Genomic DNA, 20,997 nt, shown 5'->3' with positions numbered 1-20,997 from the left:
GCAAGGTTCTGACTGGTCTGATGTGATTTCACACGATCCCCGCGCTGCCTTGCCAGCCCTTTCGGGGACCCCTGAAGCTGGCTTGCGCCAGCTCGCCCGAAGGAGGCTGTGCTGGCGTTCTGCAAGTTTATCATTACGCTCAGTGTTCGTGTGTGGGGCTGAGTGGGGAGGAAGACGGCCACTAATTATGGAGTTTCACTCGAGAGAGCCTGCTAGGCTTTACGTAGCAGGAACACGAGAAGCGGACAGAGCTCTCCTCGTTTTAAAATAAAAGTCGCACGGAGTTCCCGGCCGTCGGGGACGAGGGGCGGCCCCGGCGCCCCGGGGGACGCGGGCGGGCCTGGGCACCCGGAGCGCGGCGGCCCGCGGGGACTCGGAGGGTCTGGGCCTCCGCGCGGGGCGCCCGCTGCCCGACCGGAGGCGCCGGCGCTCAAGGAAGTGCAGTCGGCTCGCCCCGGAGCGCGACTCTCCTCCTCCACTTCCTCCCGCCCGGCTCGGCCTCCCGCCGGGCTCCACCCCCTCTGCCTCCTCCCCCGCCGCTCCGCTCGGGCTGGGGGTGCGGCGCTCACCCCCGCAGTCCCCGGCCGCAGCGAGGTGAGGGGCCTCCGCGCTGCGCCCCGGCCCCGCGCCCGCTCTCCCCGCAGCTGCCCCGGCGCTCAGCCCTCCCGCGGCCCGCGCGCGCTCCGGGACGCGCCGCGAGGCTAGAGGCCCGCGAGTCTCCGCGCGCGCAGGCGGCGGGCCGCGGGCACCGTGCGCTCCGGGCGGGTGGCGGCGGCTCCGGGCTCGGTGCCCTGCGCGCGCTTCAGCGATGGCTTCTCCACCGCGGCGGCGGCTCTGCCTGCGCCCCCGCCGCCTCCTGCTCTTCCTGCCCCTGGTCCTGCTGCCCCTCTGCGGCGCCTTCAACCTCGACGTGGACAGTCCCGCCGAGTACTCCGGCCCCGAGGGCAGTTACTTCGGCTTCGCTGTGGATTTCTTCGTGCCCAGCGCGTCCTCGTAAGTGTCCGCGCTTGGAACGGGAGAGGCCCCCTCCCCCACCGCGCGCCCACCCTGCGCTTCCCCGGAGGGGGAGATCTTGGCGAGGCGGGCGGGAGTCCGCCGGCCTGTCTGTCCGTCCTCCCTCCCTCCGCCCTCCGCCCCTCGGGCTGCCTAAAGTTCTGGGTGGATGAAACATTTGGGGAGCGACCGGCCGTGGCACCCACCGTCCAGTTCCCTCCGCTCCTCGCTAGGGAGGAATCTTTGAAGCGGACGTGCGCCTAAAGCCGGGGAGGGGGGGTCCACAAAAGCCCCGGGATGCGGTCCGCTCATCCCCGAACCTCCTCCCCGGGACCGCGCCGCTTCCCGGCCGCCCCTGCCTCCGGGACACACTCCGTGCTCCGCGTCCTCCCTGAACAAGCCCTCCCCCACCCGACTCTCAGACCGACTCCTTTCTCCTCAGTGACTCCTTTCCAGACATTCTGATGGCTCTGCGACCACACTGTCCCGGTAAACTCACGGCCCCGTCTCTGGCATGTCAGACCTTTGCATGTTCGAGAGGGAACAGATGAATTGAATGTGTCATCTGTTCTTTTTATAGTGATTCGTTATTCAGGTCATTGTTCGGAAAGAACAAGGGTGTCTGCTGGCTGCTCACTCGCTACGGGTCATCTGAATATACTGCAGCGCCGGAGAGACCAGTTATGTTTTCAGATTGCCAAGGTTTCGCGTGCAAAGACCCTCAGGATTTGTAACAAACTTATTGGCATTATTGGACTAAGAGTTGTCTTTGACTTTGCTGAACGCTGACATCATTCTCACCACCCCAGCCCCGTGTTAGCATTAGAAATAGTGATTTAATAAATGTTCACTGAATGTGTTTTGGTGTTTAAATCTTGTTTTCAGGAGGGAGACCTGTCCTTAGTGTTCTTTCTAAGCTCTTAGAAATTGTAACATATTTTCATTTCTCTCTCTCTATTTTTAACGTTTTAAAGTACTGTTTTTGGGGGTAGAGGGATGATCATTTTGATCATCTGTATTTAGATAGGACCATTTTTGCAGTTTATACATGCCTAATTTGGAGATGATCTAAATATTTTTCCATGACTGTTAGGACATTCAGCAGAGTTTGTTTTCATAGTCTTTCTGGATGTTGCTTAATGTCACTCACTTTGGTGGCAGCTATTGCAGCAGTAAATAGGTTGGAAGCAGTTAGTGGAAGCTAGACATTGTTTTATGTAGTGAACTCGGTTTCATTTGTTGTTTCCAGCTTCAGTGCTTTCTATGAGATGAGCATAGATTTTCCAAAATTATCAAAGTAATTATTAACTTTAGGCAACATTTACTACTACCTTCTCTTTGATTTAATTATTTTGTCAGCCTTATTTCTCTGTCATTTAAATTTTTGTTTGTTTTCAGATGTTTTTAATTATATGTCTTTATGGTACAGAGGATTTTAGTTGTGCCCAAGGATGCTCTTTTAGATTTAATTTGTACAGAAATTCTAATAATTCTGAAAGTATATTGTCTTTTGTCCAGAGTTAGTACTTAGCAAGAGTTAGCACTTATATACTTCAGAATTGATGGAGTATTTTGCAAATGTTGCTCATAATTCTCTGGCAACCCTTTGAGTTTAGTAGTGTAAAGATACTGACAAGATGATAAACTTTAAGTGGTTTTTACCCTGGGAATCGCAGTAATATTGAGCTATTGGCATGAGATATTTACTGTTTTTGGTTGGGAGGCTGGATGACTAATCTCTGATGAGTCATTGTGGTTGCTGACTATACTATGACCTCACAGGTTTATGTGACCTCCCACGTGGGCCTTCAAGGGTAAGGTAAAATTGAAGTTGGTTTGGTTTCATATAATGTTTTGAAATCGTCATCAGTGACTTTGTTTACTGATAGGCTAGTTAGCGCTAGGTATAGCCTAACTTAAAAAATAGAAATCAACTTTGAGATTTTTTTTTTAAACAAAGTATATATAAACGAGTTTCTACTTTCTGAGCTTTTCAGATTTAATGAAGAGTAATGCAAAATTATGCTTAATTTTGTAAAAAGACACTTTAAAATGTAGCAAGCATTGGAGTCCAAGGTAGAGGGGCTGCCATTTATAATACTACCTGCTGCATTGTAGTTGTTTGGCGTGATCATAAACTTCTAAAGGGAAAAAAAATCTACATAATTAAATAAGTGTTTAAGATTCCTTTCTTCGGAAGGAAGAATACCTGGACTAATGAGGAAGCAACAGTAATAAAGTCTCCACATGCTTCCAGTTTCTGTAGGTGTCTAAGTACCTCTGGCAAGCTGTAGAATTGTTTTGTATCTAATTTTTCTTGCCTTAGAAAATTGTTTTTGAATTATTTCCATATTGTTATGAAAACTAATGAATCAATGATTATTAAAGAAAAGGAAGAAAAAAGCACTCGTCAAAAATGTTAAGGTGACTTAAGAAAATCCTCCAGAAATGAGTTTTAGGTATGAAGTGAAAAGTCACAAAAATAGTGATTTAAAAATTATGTAAAGTAAAAAAGAAGCATTTCATATGTTTTCTCTGTATGCATTAATTTATGGTGATCATATTGCCAGGCTTACATAAAATTTAAAGATCATATACAGGCCAAGAAGTAAAGTCATGCTTTTCTTGTGGAGGATAATTGGAGAAATTAAAAATTGCATCCTAGGCTTAGTTATAATAATTATATCTTACATTGGTTAACCTATTTTGTAATTTACAAAGCATTTTTACTCATGGTATCTCATTTCACTCGATGGCACAAACCACCAGGGGAAGTAGGGAAGCAGATAAACTCATTCTTCCAGATGAGGAAACTGAGGCCAGAAGAGCTTGCAGGCTTTAGTTGTTTGAATGGGTTAGTGCGTGGGGTAGGGGGCAAAGTGTGATTAAAAGGACATGGTATGGAATTCAAATTCCATTTAATTTTTATATTCAAATTTTAAAATTTTAAGAAGAAAATAATTGAACAATTTTTTTATTTCTTCTTCAACTATGTTGTATTACATTTTTCAGTATATATATATTTATTTTTGAATAATGCTGTGATGAGGAACACTGGGTTAGAACTCTTGTCTTTTTCCCTATTAAACACTAATGGAGCCTTATTTACAGTTACTTCGTGTATCTGTGATCCCAAAGGCAAAGTGTGTGTGCGTTCGCCCTGATCACAGAAGGTCCTGCAGAATATTTAGTAGTTCTCAATCCTAACTTCCTGTTTGCAACACCTAGAGAACTTTCACATTAAAACTGCTGCCCTGGCTGCATCTTAGATCCAAAAGTAGAGCTCTGACTTCGTATTTCAACAACCTGTGGATCCCTTCTTGACTAACCTGCCTTACCTCAGTCTGGCTAAAAATGAACCTTTTTCACCAAGAAATGTCAGTTACCCCTTTGTTTCTATTAATGATGCCATCATTTTCTCTGTTGCCTGGGAAATAATTTTATATTCCTCCCTGTCATTTTCTATTTTTCTTTGTTTCTATAATTGCACTCCCCTAATATTAGTCAGTGATTAGTCACTAGGCAGAAAGTCCTAGAAATTCTTCCTTATTAATGCTTCTTGCTTCCAGCTTTGCTTTCCACTTCTGCTTCCACCTTCTTATTTCAGCCCAGTCATTGGAAGTGTGGTCCATGGCACTCAGGTCCTCATCTCTTTGCCCACCATGTGGCCCTGAAATCTGCAAAACACCTTACATGTTTCTCATAGTTTCATCTTTCTGAAGCATCTTTCTGATCCTGGTATTTGGCTGCTAAAATTTCCTCAACAGTGCTATCAGGGCCAGAGGGTTAGTCCAAACTGCTTCATCTGGGTGAAGGCCCCTTTCAGTCTGCCCCAATCTGCATGTACTTTTAAAAGTTCATAACCCATCCCCTCATCGTTGTAACCACCTTCACAACTCAAAAAATGGTGCCAGCTCATATTCATGAACTTCAGTGTGGCTCTGGCTATATTGGTTCTTCTTTCTTGCCATAAACAGTATACATACATATACTATAGCCTTATTAGAAATTAAATCCTATGTTGGTTACTCCTTATTAACGCCCAAGGTTTATGGGACATTATACAATAGAAGGGAAAATGTATAGAATTTATAGTTACTGCATCTTTTTTACATCATAAACATGTTGGTTCTGTAGCATTTTTTAAGTGAAAAGCAAATAACTCTGAAATAATATTCAGTTATAAAATCTTAAACACACTTCTGTCTATAAAGTATATGATAATTTTTCAGAAGTTCCTTTTGGTGAAAGCTCATTGGTCAACCCAGAGTCAGCCAAATATAATAAACATGCTTTACCTTGGAGAGAGAAGTCAGTGCTGAAAAAAGCCAAATAACTTAGTTCATTTGGAGGGTTTAAAAAATGTACTTGTCATTGTTTGGCTGGTTGCCTCTCCCTGGTAGTCAAGGTCACATTCCCTGAAGCAGCTGCCCTTAAAGTAACACTTTGAGTAGGAAGTGCACCCAAGGGCATCCTCCTGGTTGGTGTCTCCGATCCTCCTGTCTGTGTGTCCTTCCCTCTCTTCCCGCCAGCATTCTGCCCCTCCCTCTTTCCCTTCTTCCTTCCCTCCCTCCCCCCTTCCTACCCGCCCCCAACCCCAAGCACACACTCTGCCCTTTATCTTTTAGAATTTCAGGGCCTGATATTAACATCCTGCTCCTGTGCGAACACCTTAGTTCTGAAGTCATTTAATGGAAATGTCTCAAGTCATTTAAAAAGAATGGTGCCCGGCCGGACGTGGCTCAGTGGTTGAGCCTCGACCTCCCGGCGATCGGGGTTCGATTCCCGGTCAGGGCACGTGCCCGGGTTGCGGGCTAGCTGATCAATGACTCTCTCATCATTGATGTTTCTACCTCTATCTCTCCCTCTCCTTTCCTCTCTCTGAGATCAATAAAGATATATTTAAATAAAAAAAAATAAAAAGAATGGTGAGCATGGGGATCCTAATAATGTTCTTGGGCAGACTTTTTGGAGGGGATGGAGTCTGTGGGGAGAGAGTTGCCGGCTAAATGGCTGAGCTCCAGATTTTACTGCTAATCCGTAAAATCTCTGTCAGCCACAATTAACCCTGTGTATCTCTCCCCTCTCCATTGTCAGGAAATGTTGCAAGCCCGCTATTTCCTACCCTTCTTCTTCTTTTCTCCTTGAGATTTTGCACTTGAGTTAATGAATGGCCCTTCTAGAAAACCAAGGAAAGTAAAGCCCTTTTAAAACTAGATTTTAACTTTTATATTTCCTATTTTATTAGGGAGTATTTTATTAATCATTACTTCAATTTTGATGCCATCATCTTGTGTTTTTATGATGCTTTCAGATATTCTAATGTGCTTTTAGCTACTAACCACATTCTGAACATTTATTTTGTAGTTAATTACAGCTGGCATTGTAGGAAACTGAGACTCAGAGATTTAAAATGACTTTCTCAATTGATTTATATCATGATTGTAACTTTTAGTCCCAAACTGTGTCCCTTAGACAATGCTCCTTGTATTGCAAACATTTTTTTCTGGTCTGTCGCTTCTGTTACCCTAATTAAACTGTTGTAGACACTCATTAGATATTCTTGGATGAACTTCAAGTGACAATTATTTAATTTCCTATAAAGTGTTTCATTAACAGGCTTTTTTTGTTACTGTGTCAAAAAACACATGACATAAGATTCACCCTCCCAACACATTAATGGGCTTTTGTTCTCTGTAATTTGCGTTGTTTTGATAGTCCTTCATTTTCTCAGCTTCTTTTACCATCCTATGTCCTTTGTTCTATACAAACATTTAATTTTTCTCTACACAGCTCCCTCTTAAGACTTTAACATTTGTCTGAGGTAATTTTACTTTCTCCATCTCTCCATTTTTCTCTTTTAAAAACTTTCTGTAATACTCTTAAAAGTTACTTAAATAACATGTTGACATTTTAGACAAAGAACTTTATTCCTCAGCTTCTTTTGCCCCATTAACCTAGCATTTAGGAGCTGACAGTGCTCACACATTCCTTTTCTGTTATTCTAGCATTTCTGTAGTATTTCACCAGTGTGCAAGACTGCTCATGAAGGTATGCTTAGGAAACTTGATGAACACCCATATTAGTACATCTAATTACCATCATTTCATGCCTATAATGTGCAAATGGTCTGATGAAAAGCAGCCTTGTTCTTGGTCTTATCCAAGGAACTCAGGCTGCAATTTTCATTCAGAACTCAGTCCCCTAATAACTTCCCAGCCCTCTCTGACTTACAGTGCCAAGTAAAGAAAGTATCTGAAACCCAAAATAAAAAACTTCACTAATAACTTAAATAATTGATTGTTTATTAGAAGACCATTTCTTCATATTGTGGAGGTGTTGGGGATGGTGGAAATGGCTTATTTATATATGGCTATTTTAAGTTTGACACCTATAGCTATCAAATTTACTTGCTACTCAGCTGTCAGTTTAAAAAACTTTTCTAGAGTGCTTATTATGTGGCAGGTACAAAGATGAATTAGAGTCCTCTTCATTCAAGGAAGTAATTTATTGTAAACTGGGAAGAATAGCTTTGATAAAAAATTGTAAAAGGTTGTGTAACCTGGTATGTGATGACAGTCCAGAAATGAATTTTGCCTGTAGGTTTTTAGGCATATTCTGAGAACCGTCTCTCCTGCCCTGACCTCTGGGAACGTGGCCATTATCCACAACACTGAAGTCATAGGCATACCTGTGCTTGTATCACGTTTATTAGGCCTATTGCAGGAATGTCCCTCCTTTTTACACTTGTCCAAAATGTTCTTTTCCCCCATCATGCACTCAAAAATAACTCACTTCACATGAAGAGGGGAAGTTTTGTGGTACGTTATTTCCCTGTTGAAATAAAATTTTTCTTACTAATATACAAAATTAAGCTCTTACCGAGCTATGCTGTAGGAAAGCAGGAGGGAGGGGTGAGGGCTCTATTCATAGTCTGATTTTTTTAATGGAAGGTTCTGAATGAAAACTAAGTTGATTTCTTACCCAGTCGTTTGTCTGTGATGAGAGAGTGCCAGCATTGGTGTTTTACTAAGGCCAAATATGACTGCATAAAGCTTTATTAAACAGGGTGTGGTTTAGTTGGGAGTTTTGTCTATTTTGAGTGTGGAGTTCCAGATGAATGTCAGAGAGCAGGATTTTCATAATGCAGCCGCAGTTCATGCAGCCAGCTCTTTAGCGCTCTAAACATGACCTGGCAGATACCACCCATAGGAAAAGAAATTGACATTGACAAGCAAAAGTTAAAATGTGCATTTGCTGAGGAGGGTGGAATGGGAGGGGTGAAATTTTATATAAATAGAGGTTCTTTATCTCTTTTTTTACTTATGAAACAACAGTAGCAGCAACAAAAAAGTTAAAATGAATGCATTTCATGTTTAAGATTGCCCAGCTAAGAACATCCAAACCTGTAGAGAATTTTTATAAATATTTACTTGAGCCAAACAGAGCATATACCTGGAAGCAAGATCTCAACAGACTGAGTAAAATACTTCCTAGAATGGCAGTTTGCAGCTCTTTTTATGCATTTTAAATTAGTAGGGAAATAAAGAAGATTACTTGTAGGTGGGAGAAAGCAAGGCAGGGATTGGATTACAAGGTAGTTAAAAAGATTATGTGCTCTCTTGAGAGTGGTTTGCATTCCAAAGTGTCTGAAAGGGGACATTTCAAGGGTGTTATCCTAGATGCCCAAAAGCAATGGACAGGGCTTGCTTAAGGGACAGATAAACCTTTTACTAAAGAAGTTATCTGACTGGGGCGTGCCTGTCACCATCACCTGCCCAGTTGAGAATTTATGAATAGATCATCCTGTGAAGGCACTGTGCCTTTGGTCACTGGACTTGTCAAATTATTGTAAAGCCCCTTTTTTCCTCCACAGTAGTAAAGAACTAAAGACAAGATCTCTTTTACTTAAAAGTTTGACTCCTGATTACTTCCGAGAATTTTTAAGAAATTGAATAGTCATCCTGTTCTTTGACCAGGCATTGATCAGATTAATTTTGTGAGAAGAAATTTGTTAGTCACTATTTTTTTGAAAGAATTGAAGTACAGTAGTTATAAAACAAGCAAGCTTTACAAATGGAAAAATGATAATATTTAGAACTACCATAATTCAGAATTATTTATTTGGAATAATTAAAAAAAAAATTCATTCAGGATATAGAAAATGTATAGCAGACTATACACACACACCCCAAAAATCAAAACAAATCCATGACTCTAGCCAGGGCACATTTTTAACAGCTGTAATGAAATATAATTGACATATAATAACGACTTATTTAAATTTGACCAGCATAAATTTTTAAATGATCTGTAATCCTGTGGTTGCCTTATAATATGTTCTTAGGATGAATAAACTGTATTGAGTAATGTGTGTATGTAAGAGAGCTCCAGATGAATAAAGAATGTTATGACCTCAGTGAATAGTTAAAAAATATATATATTTGTGGATAATATAAAAAAAATGATTCCTGTTCCTAAATCATAAGATATTGTTTATGCTTTGAGCCATTTTTAAAATCTTCTCTTTTCTATTTTAGCAGGATGTTTCTTCTGGTGGGAGCACCCAAAGCAAATACTACCCAGCCTGGGATTGTAGAAGGAGGGCAAGTCCTCAAGTGTGATTGGTCTTCTCACCGCAGATGCCAGCCAATTGAATTTGATGCAACAGGTAAATGTTGATGCTGTGGCCCCTTCTTCAAATTTGTGATTTGATTTTCTTAAAGTATTAATTTTTGAAAGTACTTGCTTTAAGTTAAATGTAAAAATTTAATAAAATAATGTCAGCACTTCAGATCTCCACAGAAAATTATATAAAGACAAATGATTTATCATATGATTTTTCCCCCCCTACAATTTTGTGGCATATAAAAGCATTTAAAAAATACATTGCATTTCCACTGCTTTGGATGTCTTTGACTTTAAACTGATAATGTCCGTCTGCAGATATCTGGGGAAAATCTATTGCAATGTTTTTGCACCTCTTCTGAGAAGAGGGAACTCATAGGTACAGCAAGGTTTTCTGTCCTTTCTCTATTGGCAGAATCGAAGCACGACTTACTAACAATTGTAGAAAATCAACTCTCTGATCATGCATCTATCTAAGCCTGGGGTCGAGCTACCAAAACCAGTTAAGGAATTATTTGCATTTCAGTAGATGTGGTTGACTTTTTAAAAATTCTTATCCAAAATTTATTGGGAAAATTATGTGTTATGGTTCTGATAACATTAGAATTTTATCTACAGGGACAAATTTTAGTGTCAGGGTTGTAATAGTAAGGAGGAAAATAGCATAAGGAAAATGAGAAATAACTTAAGTTTTACATTTGTATTGGTGAAATTATATGTGTGTGTATATATATTTACATATATATATGACCCTGTATGCATTTGTATTGGTATATTTAGGTATATTTTTGAAAGCTTAGAGAAGAAGACTTAAAGAAACAGTGACATTCTTTAGGTGCAATAGTTTTATAGTTGTTGTTTGTTTTTTTATGATTCTGGTTTGTTGGCTTTGATAGAATATTTTAAGATAAGCCTGAAGAAGATTAATGCTTTTTTTCCATATTGTTACTTCCTGCTAGTTCTAAAATATATTCATTCTGGGAATTATAGTGTCAGTGAAACAGGAATAATGATGTGGACTGTTTGTTCCATTTGAGATCATGATCAGTGCCAAAATGAGTGTCAGTCATTAAACCAACTCATAGGAATCAGGTCACGTGTTTGTTTTTTTCCATTTGAACCCTGTTTTTTCTATGTATGGTTAACATTTGGAAAACCCCAAGAGTGTGTAAATAGGCTCAGGTTTACCTGAAATGGAGAAAGACATGTGATGTAGAATATTATGCGTCAGGGAATTTGTATCTTCTAAAAAAATTGATGACTAATAAGATGAAACTGTAGTTCAGTTTTGATAGTTTGAACTATGTTTCTGATTTCAACGCCATAGGTTTTTTTGCAGTGCAAGATAATTTATTACTGGTCTTTTTTGAAATTTGGCTTTAAATAGTGTTTTGTTTATTGAAAAAAATGCACTTGGTAGAAAAAATTTCAAGCAGTACGTAAGTGTATACAATGAAAAACAGAACTTTCTTACATCAGCCTGCTCAAAGGCGATCACTTTAAACAATTTTTTTGTTCCTTCTAGAATTTTCTTACTCCTATGAAAAAAGGCAACTCACAAATAGGAATATACTAAATATACTGTTAGGCCTCTGACTCCCCCGACTCCTACCCCATACCTGACAATATAAATCTCTTGTGTATCTTTCCATACCGATATTTATTAATTAACCTCATTGTAAGTGACTGATAGTATTGTATGTGTAGCCCAGTTTATTTCATGTGTATTTCTTATTGATGGACACTTAGGTTGTTCCCAGTCTATTGTTACTATAAACACTGCTATAGTTAAAATCTTATAACTGGTATTTGTGTGAATATGAGTGAGTATGTGTATAGGATAAAGCCCTATCTAGCAGGGGAATTTTAGATCAAAATATATGTATATTAAAGTTTTGATAGATTGCAAATTATTCTTCACAAAGGTTTACACCCTTCCAATTATGTTTTCTGATGCCCATGCCAATACCAATTATCACCATATTTTTAAGTCTTTGTCAATTTTATATTGTTACAGTATTATTGTATCTTATATATGTATCTAATATATATTAAGTTACATTATGCTGTTTCATGTTGTCATTAATTTGCATTCCTTTAATTAACTGTAAGACTAAGCAGTTTGAATTTGTAAGCCATACTACTTCTTTTCCTGATATTTGCACATACTTTTTATTGATTTGTGAATTTAAAAAAATGAATCAGTTGACAACACTGCATCCTTTTGGTGGTTTAGGCCAAAATCTGGGCTCATGCTTGACATTAGATTTGTCAACAAGTTAAAAATCTGCTTCTCGCTGTTCCGCTGCTAACATCCTGGTCTGAGCCTCCCTGTTCCCTCACCTGGACTATTGCCCCAGCCTCCTGACTTAGTAAGCGTGCTGCCAGGAAAGAGGTGGCACCCTTAAATTGGGGTAGTTTCAGGAGCTTTTTAGTAAAAGGACTATTCACAAAGGATTGTGCAGGGCCTCGCGGATCAGTAGTGCCTGCGCGGAAGGGAGCCGCTGCCAGCAGCCAGGCAGAGGGCAAGGGGAGAGAGCCGAGCGACAGGGGCTGTGGCTTCCATCGGAGAGCAGTGGCCAGCCCAGGGGGCCGGAAGGGAGGAGCGCGGGAAACAAAACCCTGACCTCACTCCTTCCTCCTTTCCATCCTCTGTACCTGCTCCCCGCTGGCTGAGTCCAGCCGGCAGCCCGTGGGCAGGGCAGTGCGTGAGGTCATACATACTGTCAGCATCCTGGGCGAAGGTCAGGCCGGACAACCGCAGACAGGAGACCCGAGGGGCAGCTGGCGAGTCCACACCCCTCGCTGTTCTTTCCATTTCCGCCCTGGATACCCCCTGACTGTTCCTACAGCAGCCGGAGTGAGGCTTTCAAAATACTCAGATCATGACACTTCAGCTCAGATCCTACGCATACCTTCCCTGCTGTCCGTAGTCGCTGAGGGAACTCCGAGCATCCCAGTCCACTCGTTCTCCCTTTACCTTCACCTCCTGTTCTCCCCTCCTTCACTCTCTTCTAGATTCCCCCGGTTTCTTTGCAGTGGCTTGTAAACAGTAGGCGCATTTCCACCTCACCTTTGCCTGGGTGGTTTCCTCTGCCTGGACCATTGTTTCCTCAAATGTATGTTCCCTCCACCAGCACCTTTGAGAATTACTTAAATGTCGTCTTCTCATTACTTTAAATGTCGAAACCTCTGAGCGTAGAATGATGTCCGGTGCCTGGTACAAGTTGGTGCCCAATAAATGGATAAATGAAAAAACTAATTAATCGTAGAAGCTTTTCCTATAGTGAAGAAATAACTAACGTCCATTAGTTATACATGTACAATAATGTATTTTTCGTTTTGTTCTCTTAGGTCCTTGCTTATGATAGTTCCTTTATTATTTTGTATAACTTCTGAGACTTCTCTTATGAAAAGAATATACAAATTAAGACTTCACTTTCTCACATTAGGATTTTTATCCATATAGTGTCTGAATTTTAAAACAGAGGACAATATAGATTTCAGTAATCTAGTCTTGAAAATGTCTATTTAGAAACAGCACCATCAGACTGAGTCCTGACTTTATGGAAGAAATGCTTAAAACTTAGAGCATCCTCCTGAACTTCCTTCACACCTCTGCCCCTAGGAGCCATCACCCCATCCTGGGCCAAACACAGAAACATCTCCCCTGCTCCGCTCTCTTTTATCTTTTTGATTATCTCAAGAGACAGTGGCTTTCCTCTAGTTCTTTCCCTTATCTCAGCCTTGACGGTAGCTGAGTGGATGGATAAGTGTGGTTTCTGGAGGCCACTGCCTGGGGCTCAGACCTCAGCCCTGCCGTTTACTTGCCCAGGTTACTGCTGCCAGGTTGCTGCCATCTCCGAGTCAGTGGTCCTCAGCAGACCTGCTCCAGAGGCATGCCTTAGGCTGAACGAGGGGCTTTATGTATCCGTTAAGACATGTCGCCTGCTTAGTCCAGGGACAGGCCTTTTGCAGTGGATCGGTAAATATAAGCTGTTTTATATTGTTAAGACTTCCACCCAGTAAATATAAGCTGTCTTATACAATTATAACTTCCTTCCTTCTCGGACCCTGCCTTTGTCTTGCCCTTTTCCTTTTTAAAAAGAAAACAAACTTTCAAACGTGCTTCAGTTTTTCCTACCTGAAAAACTAATCAAAACCGCTTTCCCTTGAACATGCGTGTTCTCTTAGTCATCTTCCTCTCTCCCCCCTTCACGTCCAGAATGTTCAGTGTGGTGCCTCCCTTCGTTTCCCTGCTCACCCGCTTCAGTCTGGCAGCTGCCTCGCCCGTCCCGGCGGAGGCGCCAGTTGAACTCGGTCAGCGGACGCTGCTTATCCCCCACCCTCTTGAATCCCTTTCCAGCTCTCCCCACTGACCATTCCTTCCTTATTTGAAGTCTCTGCCGCTCTTTGGGAGCTGTCCTGTCCCCCTATTCCGCCTCACCTTCTTCATGCTCGTGGAGTTTGCCCTTGGCCTCTCCTTTCTTCCCTCGCTCCATGTCTGCTCTACATGGTGATGCCATGACAAGGAAATAGGCCTTGGAGCCAGACAGACTTGGGTTCAAATGTAGGCTCTGTCATTTTTCCAGTATTATTTTGGGAAAATTACCTATCTTTCCACATTCCTGGGGTGATCAAGAAGAGTTGAAATGAGTTGGTTTGTCTACTTTACTTTGTTGTGTTTCTGAGTTCAGAAGAGACTTAAATGTTTCCATTCTTCTAATTTGGGAAGTAAAATTTATAAAATTATTTTATTTAAATTAGCTCTGATTTATGATATAATAGATATTGCAGCTATTCATCCATATCATATTTCTAAAACCTCTGGGAAAGCCCTTGAATTTAGGTATGCCCATGTGGCTTTTCCTAGCCAATAAAACTTGAGCAGAAGGATGTCGTTTGTGGACAGAAGGGTTTAATAGTTGGGTCATTATTCTGAATAGTGATAGTTTAAGTGATAGAGCCTCTATTGGCCTAGGTCGCAGAGAGCGGAAGACAGGAAGCATAGACTCTTATCCCCACAATGTATATGTACAAAATAATCTTTTGTTATTTTTGACTAATAGGTTTTGGGGATGCTTGTTACTCCAGCACAGTGCAACCTACCTAATACAGGGCTGGGCAAAAGTAGGTTTACAGTTGTGAGTATGTGAAACAGAGTTTATTCTTGTATTATTATTTATTAATATTGTGTTACTTATTAGTATTACAGCCTTAACCTACTTTTGCGCACCCCTGTGGATATTACAATTGTATATTATCAAGTTGGCTGTTGGGAAATGGTTATTAAAAGCCTTAAAAGCCTTTCCTATTCTACATGCCAATTTGTTCTTCCGTTAAGTTTCTTGTTCTATTTTACTGGGCCATGAGTGGCTAAGCAACTAGATAATATTGCTTATGCCCAAAGTGGCTTTTGGTTGGTAAATTGCATTTAGATTGGGGGAAACTGTAAATAGAGGATAAGTACCTGATGAGGATGCTATAGCTTCGGGGTTCCCCGAGTACAGTGACTTATCACTGGCATGTTCTTTGCAGGAGCCCTGAAGGCTATAGCTATAGAATCACTGCAAGAGATGCCATCCCAGTGGGGCAGTGAGGCTTTGAACTAGGGTAGCTTCCCTACCCACCAGATCATGTTTATTCATATCTGAGCTGTCATCTGGGGAGGCAAAGAGAAGAGCTCTGGACAGCTGTGTGTCCTGCTGCTTGGGGAAGTTCACATAAGGACTCTTATCAAGGGAGTATGTCTGGTTCTGTCCTACATCCTTTAAATAGGCTGGTGCCACGGGTGGCCTTGGAGGTTTGTGAGTCTGAAAGTTTAGTTGAGCCACGAGAAGCCCTCCGATGGTTGTTGGGCCAACATTTGAAGTTTGTAACTGTGTGAAAGACTTTTGGCTCATTTGTTTCTTGGGCTGTTTCTCTTTAGAAAAACACAGAATAGTGACTATCCCTTCCTGTAAAAAGAACAAACCTCAGCTAGCTCCAGAATCACAATAAAAATTTTTATAGTAAGGTTCTTCTAAATAGTTTTCGTTAAATATTATGAAGAGTCCTTTCCCATTCCCCTCCTCTTTTAAGTCAGCTTCTGCTCTGCAGGCAGTCTCAGTGCACTGAGTACAGCTCTTTTTCTTCATTAAGCTGCAGTTTATGTTGGTTTTCTTTTTTTTCTGCTTATCTTATAATATGTTTGTTTTCCTGACTAGATTGTAAGCTCTTCAAAGCAGGGAACAATTTATTTCTGCTCACCATTGTATGACGTATGAGTGATTGCGTATGTGTCTATTCTGTACAGGTGTTGGGTTCTCTATGAAAAGCAATAAAAATAGACCCCGGCTAAATTTTGCTAAACAGGAATTTACTGGAAGTGTATTGGTAACACTAGTTTTCTGAAAAATGGGCAGGAACCAAGAGAAGCAAACAGAGAGAGGAACCATTAGTGCTGGGTTTACTGCTGCTGGAACTGGTATTGCTAACTGAGGGTCAACATCATGAGAATAATTCCCATCCCTCCCTCTCTGCATCACTTGCTAGAGACTCAAAGCTTTTATGGGAGTATTTGACTGGCTGGGTCTAAGTCATGTGCCTTTGAAAATCAAGGCAGGCCTCTTATCTCACAACTAAGAAGTGATGGATTATGAACTTGTATAGGGAATTACAGCCTAGGGTCCTTCAAAAGGGAAAAAAAAAGGGACTCATAGGATGCCTTTTTATCTTTTTGATTGGAAAACCAGGTAATAGAAAGCATCCATTATCAGTACAATGTGTATCTATTACTGATTAATAATTCATGGCCTAATTTTACTTTGCCCAAGATGTACCTGGATGTTAGACAGTGTGTACTTTATTAGAAGGCCTTTTCACTGAGGCCGGTTACATGCATTAAGACACGTGGCAGGGGCTGAGAAAGAAAGTCTGGATTTTTATTTTAAGGTAGTGTAGCACTTAGTTTCTTAGCTCTTAAAAAAGAAAGGTGAATACTCTTAGTGTGCTTTTCTTTCTACCCGGGGCATGATTTTGGGTAGTAGGGGAAAAGGGAAGGTTTTAAAAATATGTTTGGAAAACCAGTCTACATTTATTTTACTTTAACTCTGAGCAGTAGAGACAAATAGATTTGTACCAGAGTGAAGGAGGCATAACCGGAGAGTATCCGACTCTGTCTGGGGCCTTTGAGGAAAGCTTCCCAGAGCAGTTGGTGACGTTTGAGCGAGGTAATGAAAAATGAGATGGAATTCACTAGATGTGGAAGAGATGGGTCCAGGTAGAGGAAACAGGTTTTTTTCTGTTTTGTTTTTAAAATCCTCACCCAAAGATATGTTTTACTGGTTTTAGAGAGAGAGGAAGGGGAGTAGAGAGAGAGAAAGAGAAGCATTGATTGGCTGCCTCTCGTGTGCACCCTGACCAGGATTGAACCCACAGCCTAGGTATGTGCCCAGACCGGGAATTGAACCTGAACACACTTTTAGTGTACTGAAGATGTTTCAACCAACAGAGCCACCTGGCCAGGGCCCTGCTGATTTTCTTGGCATAATATATAAACAAAAGATGTAAAAAGGAAAGCTTACTGTCTTACTTTACATCTTTGTATAGTGATTGAAATGTTACAATTTGCATTAATATAGTGGTTGCTCTCTTGGATTTTTAAACCCTTTCATCTAGTAACTACACCCAATTTGTAGTTTTAACTAAGATCTGCATAATGGCTGAAAATCCATGTTTTCCTGAATTGACAGAATCATATGACCTTTGAAGAATTATGGAACTTGTGAAAATGAAGGGGTCATTTTGAGATAAGATTTGTTTGTTTTACACTAAGATGATTGATATGTAGAATACACAGTTTATTTGAATGCGGATGTGGAAAAGTACACCTTAAGTAAAGATCAGCATATGATTTAGTTTTAGGGTTAATGATCTGTGTATATTAGGATGTAAATACATTCCAAACTGTATTATGTCAGGATGCAAAATATTATTGAGAATATTCATGTAATAGACATGGGGTTGTTTGTTATTTCAATTTTGTCTTCCTGCCTGAATTATTTTCTTACTGCTGTTGTAATAAGTGACTATAAACTTGGTTTAAAAACAACACACATTTATTACCTTTAGTACTGGAGGTCAAATGCCCAAAATGATCTCTGGGCTAAAATCAAGGTGTCTGCAGTGCTGCATTCCTTCTGGGGAAGAATCTGTTTTCATACCTTTCCAGCTTCTAGAGGCCACTCATTCCTTAGCTTGTGGTGCCTCCCGGTTGTGATTACATTCAGCCAACTGAGATAATCTAGAGTAACCTATTTTGAGGTCCTTAATTTAATCACACCCGCAAAGTTCCTTTTGCCATTTAAGGTCACCTATTCACATGTAAGGTCACCTATTCACATGTAGGTTCTAGGGGTTAGGACTTGGACATCTTTGGGCAGCAGTACCCTCCCTTTTCTATATTTTCTTGCTTGATGTTGGTTATACTGCAAGTTACTTTAGGCAAAGAACCGTGCTTATGTCAGCAGGCTTTGTTCCCTCTCTTGTTCTTTTTGCTTTGACTCTGTGATTATGAGGAATGCAAATTAGACTTAGAAGATGTAGGCTCAGATTCAGGCTCTGAGACTCACTAGATGTGACCTTGGGCAAGTGACTTAAGTTTGCCAGCCTTGGTTTTTCTCATTTGTCACATAAGCATGTGGCATGAGATAATGTCTCTGAAGATATGGGAAAATCCTGTCCTTGCAACGTGCTTTCCTTTTCTTGGAAGCAAATGTTACTAACAAACTGATTATTGCCCAGTTTTCTCAATACTAAGTCTTTGCAGAAAGACAGACTTATGATCTGCACTGAGGGGGGAGAACATGCAACACCTGGTCCTGCAAAGTCTCTTTGTTTAGAAATACGGGCTTGCCGATATGATTGTTAATATGTCCCTTAAGAAGGGGAGAAGCTTCTGTATTCCAGATTCAGTGAATGGATGTCACCTCTCACCAATAATACCTGTCCTAGAGAAGGTCAGAAGTCAGATTACTCCCTGCCTACCCAAACAGCTTGCTGGAACACTTCGCCCCTAGTTCCCAGAAGGGCTTGGCTGTAGGCTGTGGGCAAACCTTGGCCAGGCCAGCTCTCTCTGGTCAACAAAAGTGCTATTTTCTGCATATTACAACACTTTGTATTTAATAGAAAATAGAAAATGTTTAGCTGCTCTCTAGCCTCTGTGCCATCTAATTTCCAACTTTCATTGCAATTAAGATAATCATGCAGCCTCTCAGGTGCAATTTGTCCTCTTGGTGAATTGTGTGTCTTTCAGAGTTGTGTTAGATACCTCTACAGTTGCGACAGACCTGCAAATTACAAGGTTGAAAACACAGAAAAATAGTCTTCTTTCCCTTGTTAATACAAAATAAGTTCATACTGAACTAAGGAATTACTTTGTTTTGCTTTGTTTTTCTTCTTTAAAAAAAAAAGTCTTTATTGATTTCAGAGAGAGAAAGGGAGAGGGAGAGAGACTGAGAAACGTCAGTGATGAGAGAGTCAATGATCGGCTGCCTCCTGCACTCCCCTGACTGGGGACCAAGCCCACAACCAGGGCATGTGCCCTGACTGGGAATCGAACCCCTATCTCCTGGATCCTAGGTCGATGCTCAACCGCTGAGCCATGGGCTGGGTGGGCCGTTCTTCTTTTTAATGAAACTGTTTCTCCAGATATAATCTGTCATACTCTGGTAATTGGAGAGCTGGTAGGCAACCTAGAAATCAATTAATCAAATTCCTTTATTACTAGGTGACTAATACTCCTGCAGTTAGTTGGCATTTTAACACTTTAAATGTTTTGCCAAAACTGAATCTTAGGATCCTTTACAGCCTCTTCCCTGGTCGCTTTGACCTGACACATACCCATTTTTTTGAAGACTTAACATTGACTTGGCTTTTTAAAAAAATCTTCAGCAGAACCCGGCCCGGCCGTGGCTCAGCGGTTGAGCATCGACCTAGGATCCAGGCGATCGAGGTTCGATTCCTGGTCAGGGCACATGCCCTGGTTGCGGCTGCAGCCGATCAATGACTCTCTCATCATTGATGTTTCTATCTCTCTCTCTCCCCCTCCTTTCCTCTTTCTGAAATCAATAAAGATATATTTAAAAAAAAAAAAAATCTTCAGCAGAGTTTTTTTTTGTTTTCTATTGTTGACTTTATTTTTTATTTTTTTATTCAAAATATTACAGATGTCTCTTTTTCTCCCCATTGACCCCCTCCACCTGCCCCCCCCAGCCCCTCACCACACCATTGTTTGTGTCCTTGGATTATGCATATAGCATATAAATTCTTTGGTTACTCTCCCACCCCCCTCCTTCCCTCTGATTCGAGGGTTTTTTTTAAATGTTAGATGCTTTCCGGATCGTTTCCTTCCAGCACTAGGAGGAAACAAACCAGCATTGATAAGGCAGTGGGTGTTTTCAAAGGGCCTGTATTCTCTGTGCTGGCTCCAGCCGAACTATCAGTCTTGTTCACGGAAGGGGAAGGTTTTGATTCTTGGTCCCCTGTGGTAGAGATAACTCCATAAATACATAAATAAATACTGATCCCAGTGAAGTGAGCTGCATCATGTTTTCTTCTGGCTTTACTTTTCTGACGCTTCCTATTTGCTTTTAGAACAAAATGATATCTAATTTTATATAAAAGATGTTTCTGGACAGCTCTATGTAAATTAGTAACACTTTCTCCTGTTCATAGATTATGGTTTTAGAATCTATTTTTATATTCACAAATGATTAGTTTTTCAGTAATCTGTGACTTCCAGCACTTTAGATTTAGGGACCTTTATCTCTTGTCATTTTAAGTCAACAATTATGTTTCTAGGGACATTTAAAGACGCTTTGAAGTTTATAACGCAAATTATCTTTTCATTAATACAAATATCTAAGCACTGACTATCCAAGCTTCCTAATTAAGGAACTTTTTTTTTATTAAAGCAAAGAAATTATTTGCCTCCATTTTTTCAGTAACATCTAGAATTTTGATTTTTTTAATGAATTGTTTTTTTGCAATATACTACCCTAATAGTTTGACTCTGACATGGACTAGAGAAACAGGAGGATAATGCTTATAAAAATTGCTAGGAGGAGCTTGTTCAGTTTTAATGTTCTTGAATTTTAGGAACTAAAACTCCTTTATGTGTGGGAGATGAAATACAAACATAAAGTTAATTAAGAGGGGATATGGAAGTTTTTAACTAATTTGTATGTGGAAATTAATGGATATGTATCCACACTACTCCCCCCACCTTTTAAAACATTATACAAATAATGCAAAATCATTCATTGAAAAAATGAGAAAACACTGAGGCAAAAAGGAATTAAAAATCTCCCAATCCTGCCACCCAGGAAACTAGTG

The 20,997-nt window shown here is 40.7% G+C and overlaps 1 protein-coding gene across 2 annotated transcripts in view; it reads left to right on the top strand.

The window, feature by feature from the left end:
- The first annotated feature begins 582 nt into the window (after positions 1-582).
- Positions 583-20,997, top strand: part of ITGAV (integrin subunit alpha V) — a 75,436-nt gene continuing 55,021 nt past the window's right edge. The window contains exons 1-2 of one of the 2 annotated variants that reach the window (XM_081142670.1): positions 583-993; positions 9,534-9,664. In XM_081142670.1, the coding sequence (XP_080998796.1) occupies positions 809-993; positions 9,534-9,664 (316 nt within the window). In that variant the 5' untranslated portion in view covers positions 583-808. The remainder of the gene's footprint in view (positions 994-9,533; positions 9,665-20,997) is intronic. The other variant, XM_081142671.1, reaches the window with a different exon arrangement.

The sequence above is a fragment of the Miniopterus schreibersii genome (assembly GCF_964146895.1).
Source record: "Miniopterus schreibersii genome assembly, chromosome: 7".
NCBI classification, from domain to species: Eukaryota; Metazoa; Chordata; class Mammalia; order Chiroptera; family Miniopteridae; genus Miniopterus; species Miniopterus schreibersii.
Note: the sequence above shows the minus strand (reverse complement) of the source record. Positions and strands in the feature narration are given on the sequence as shown.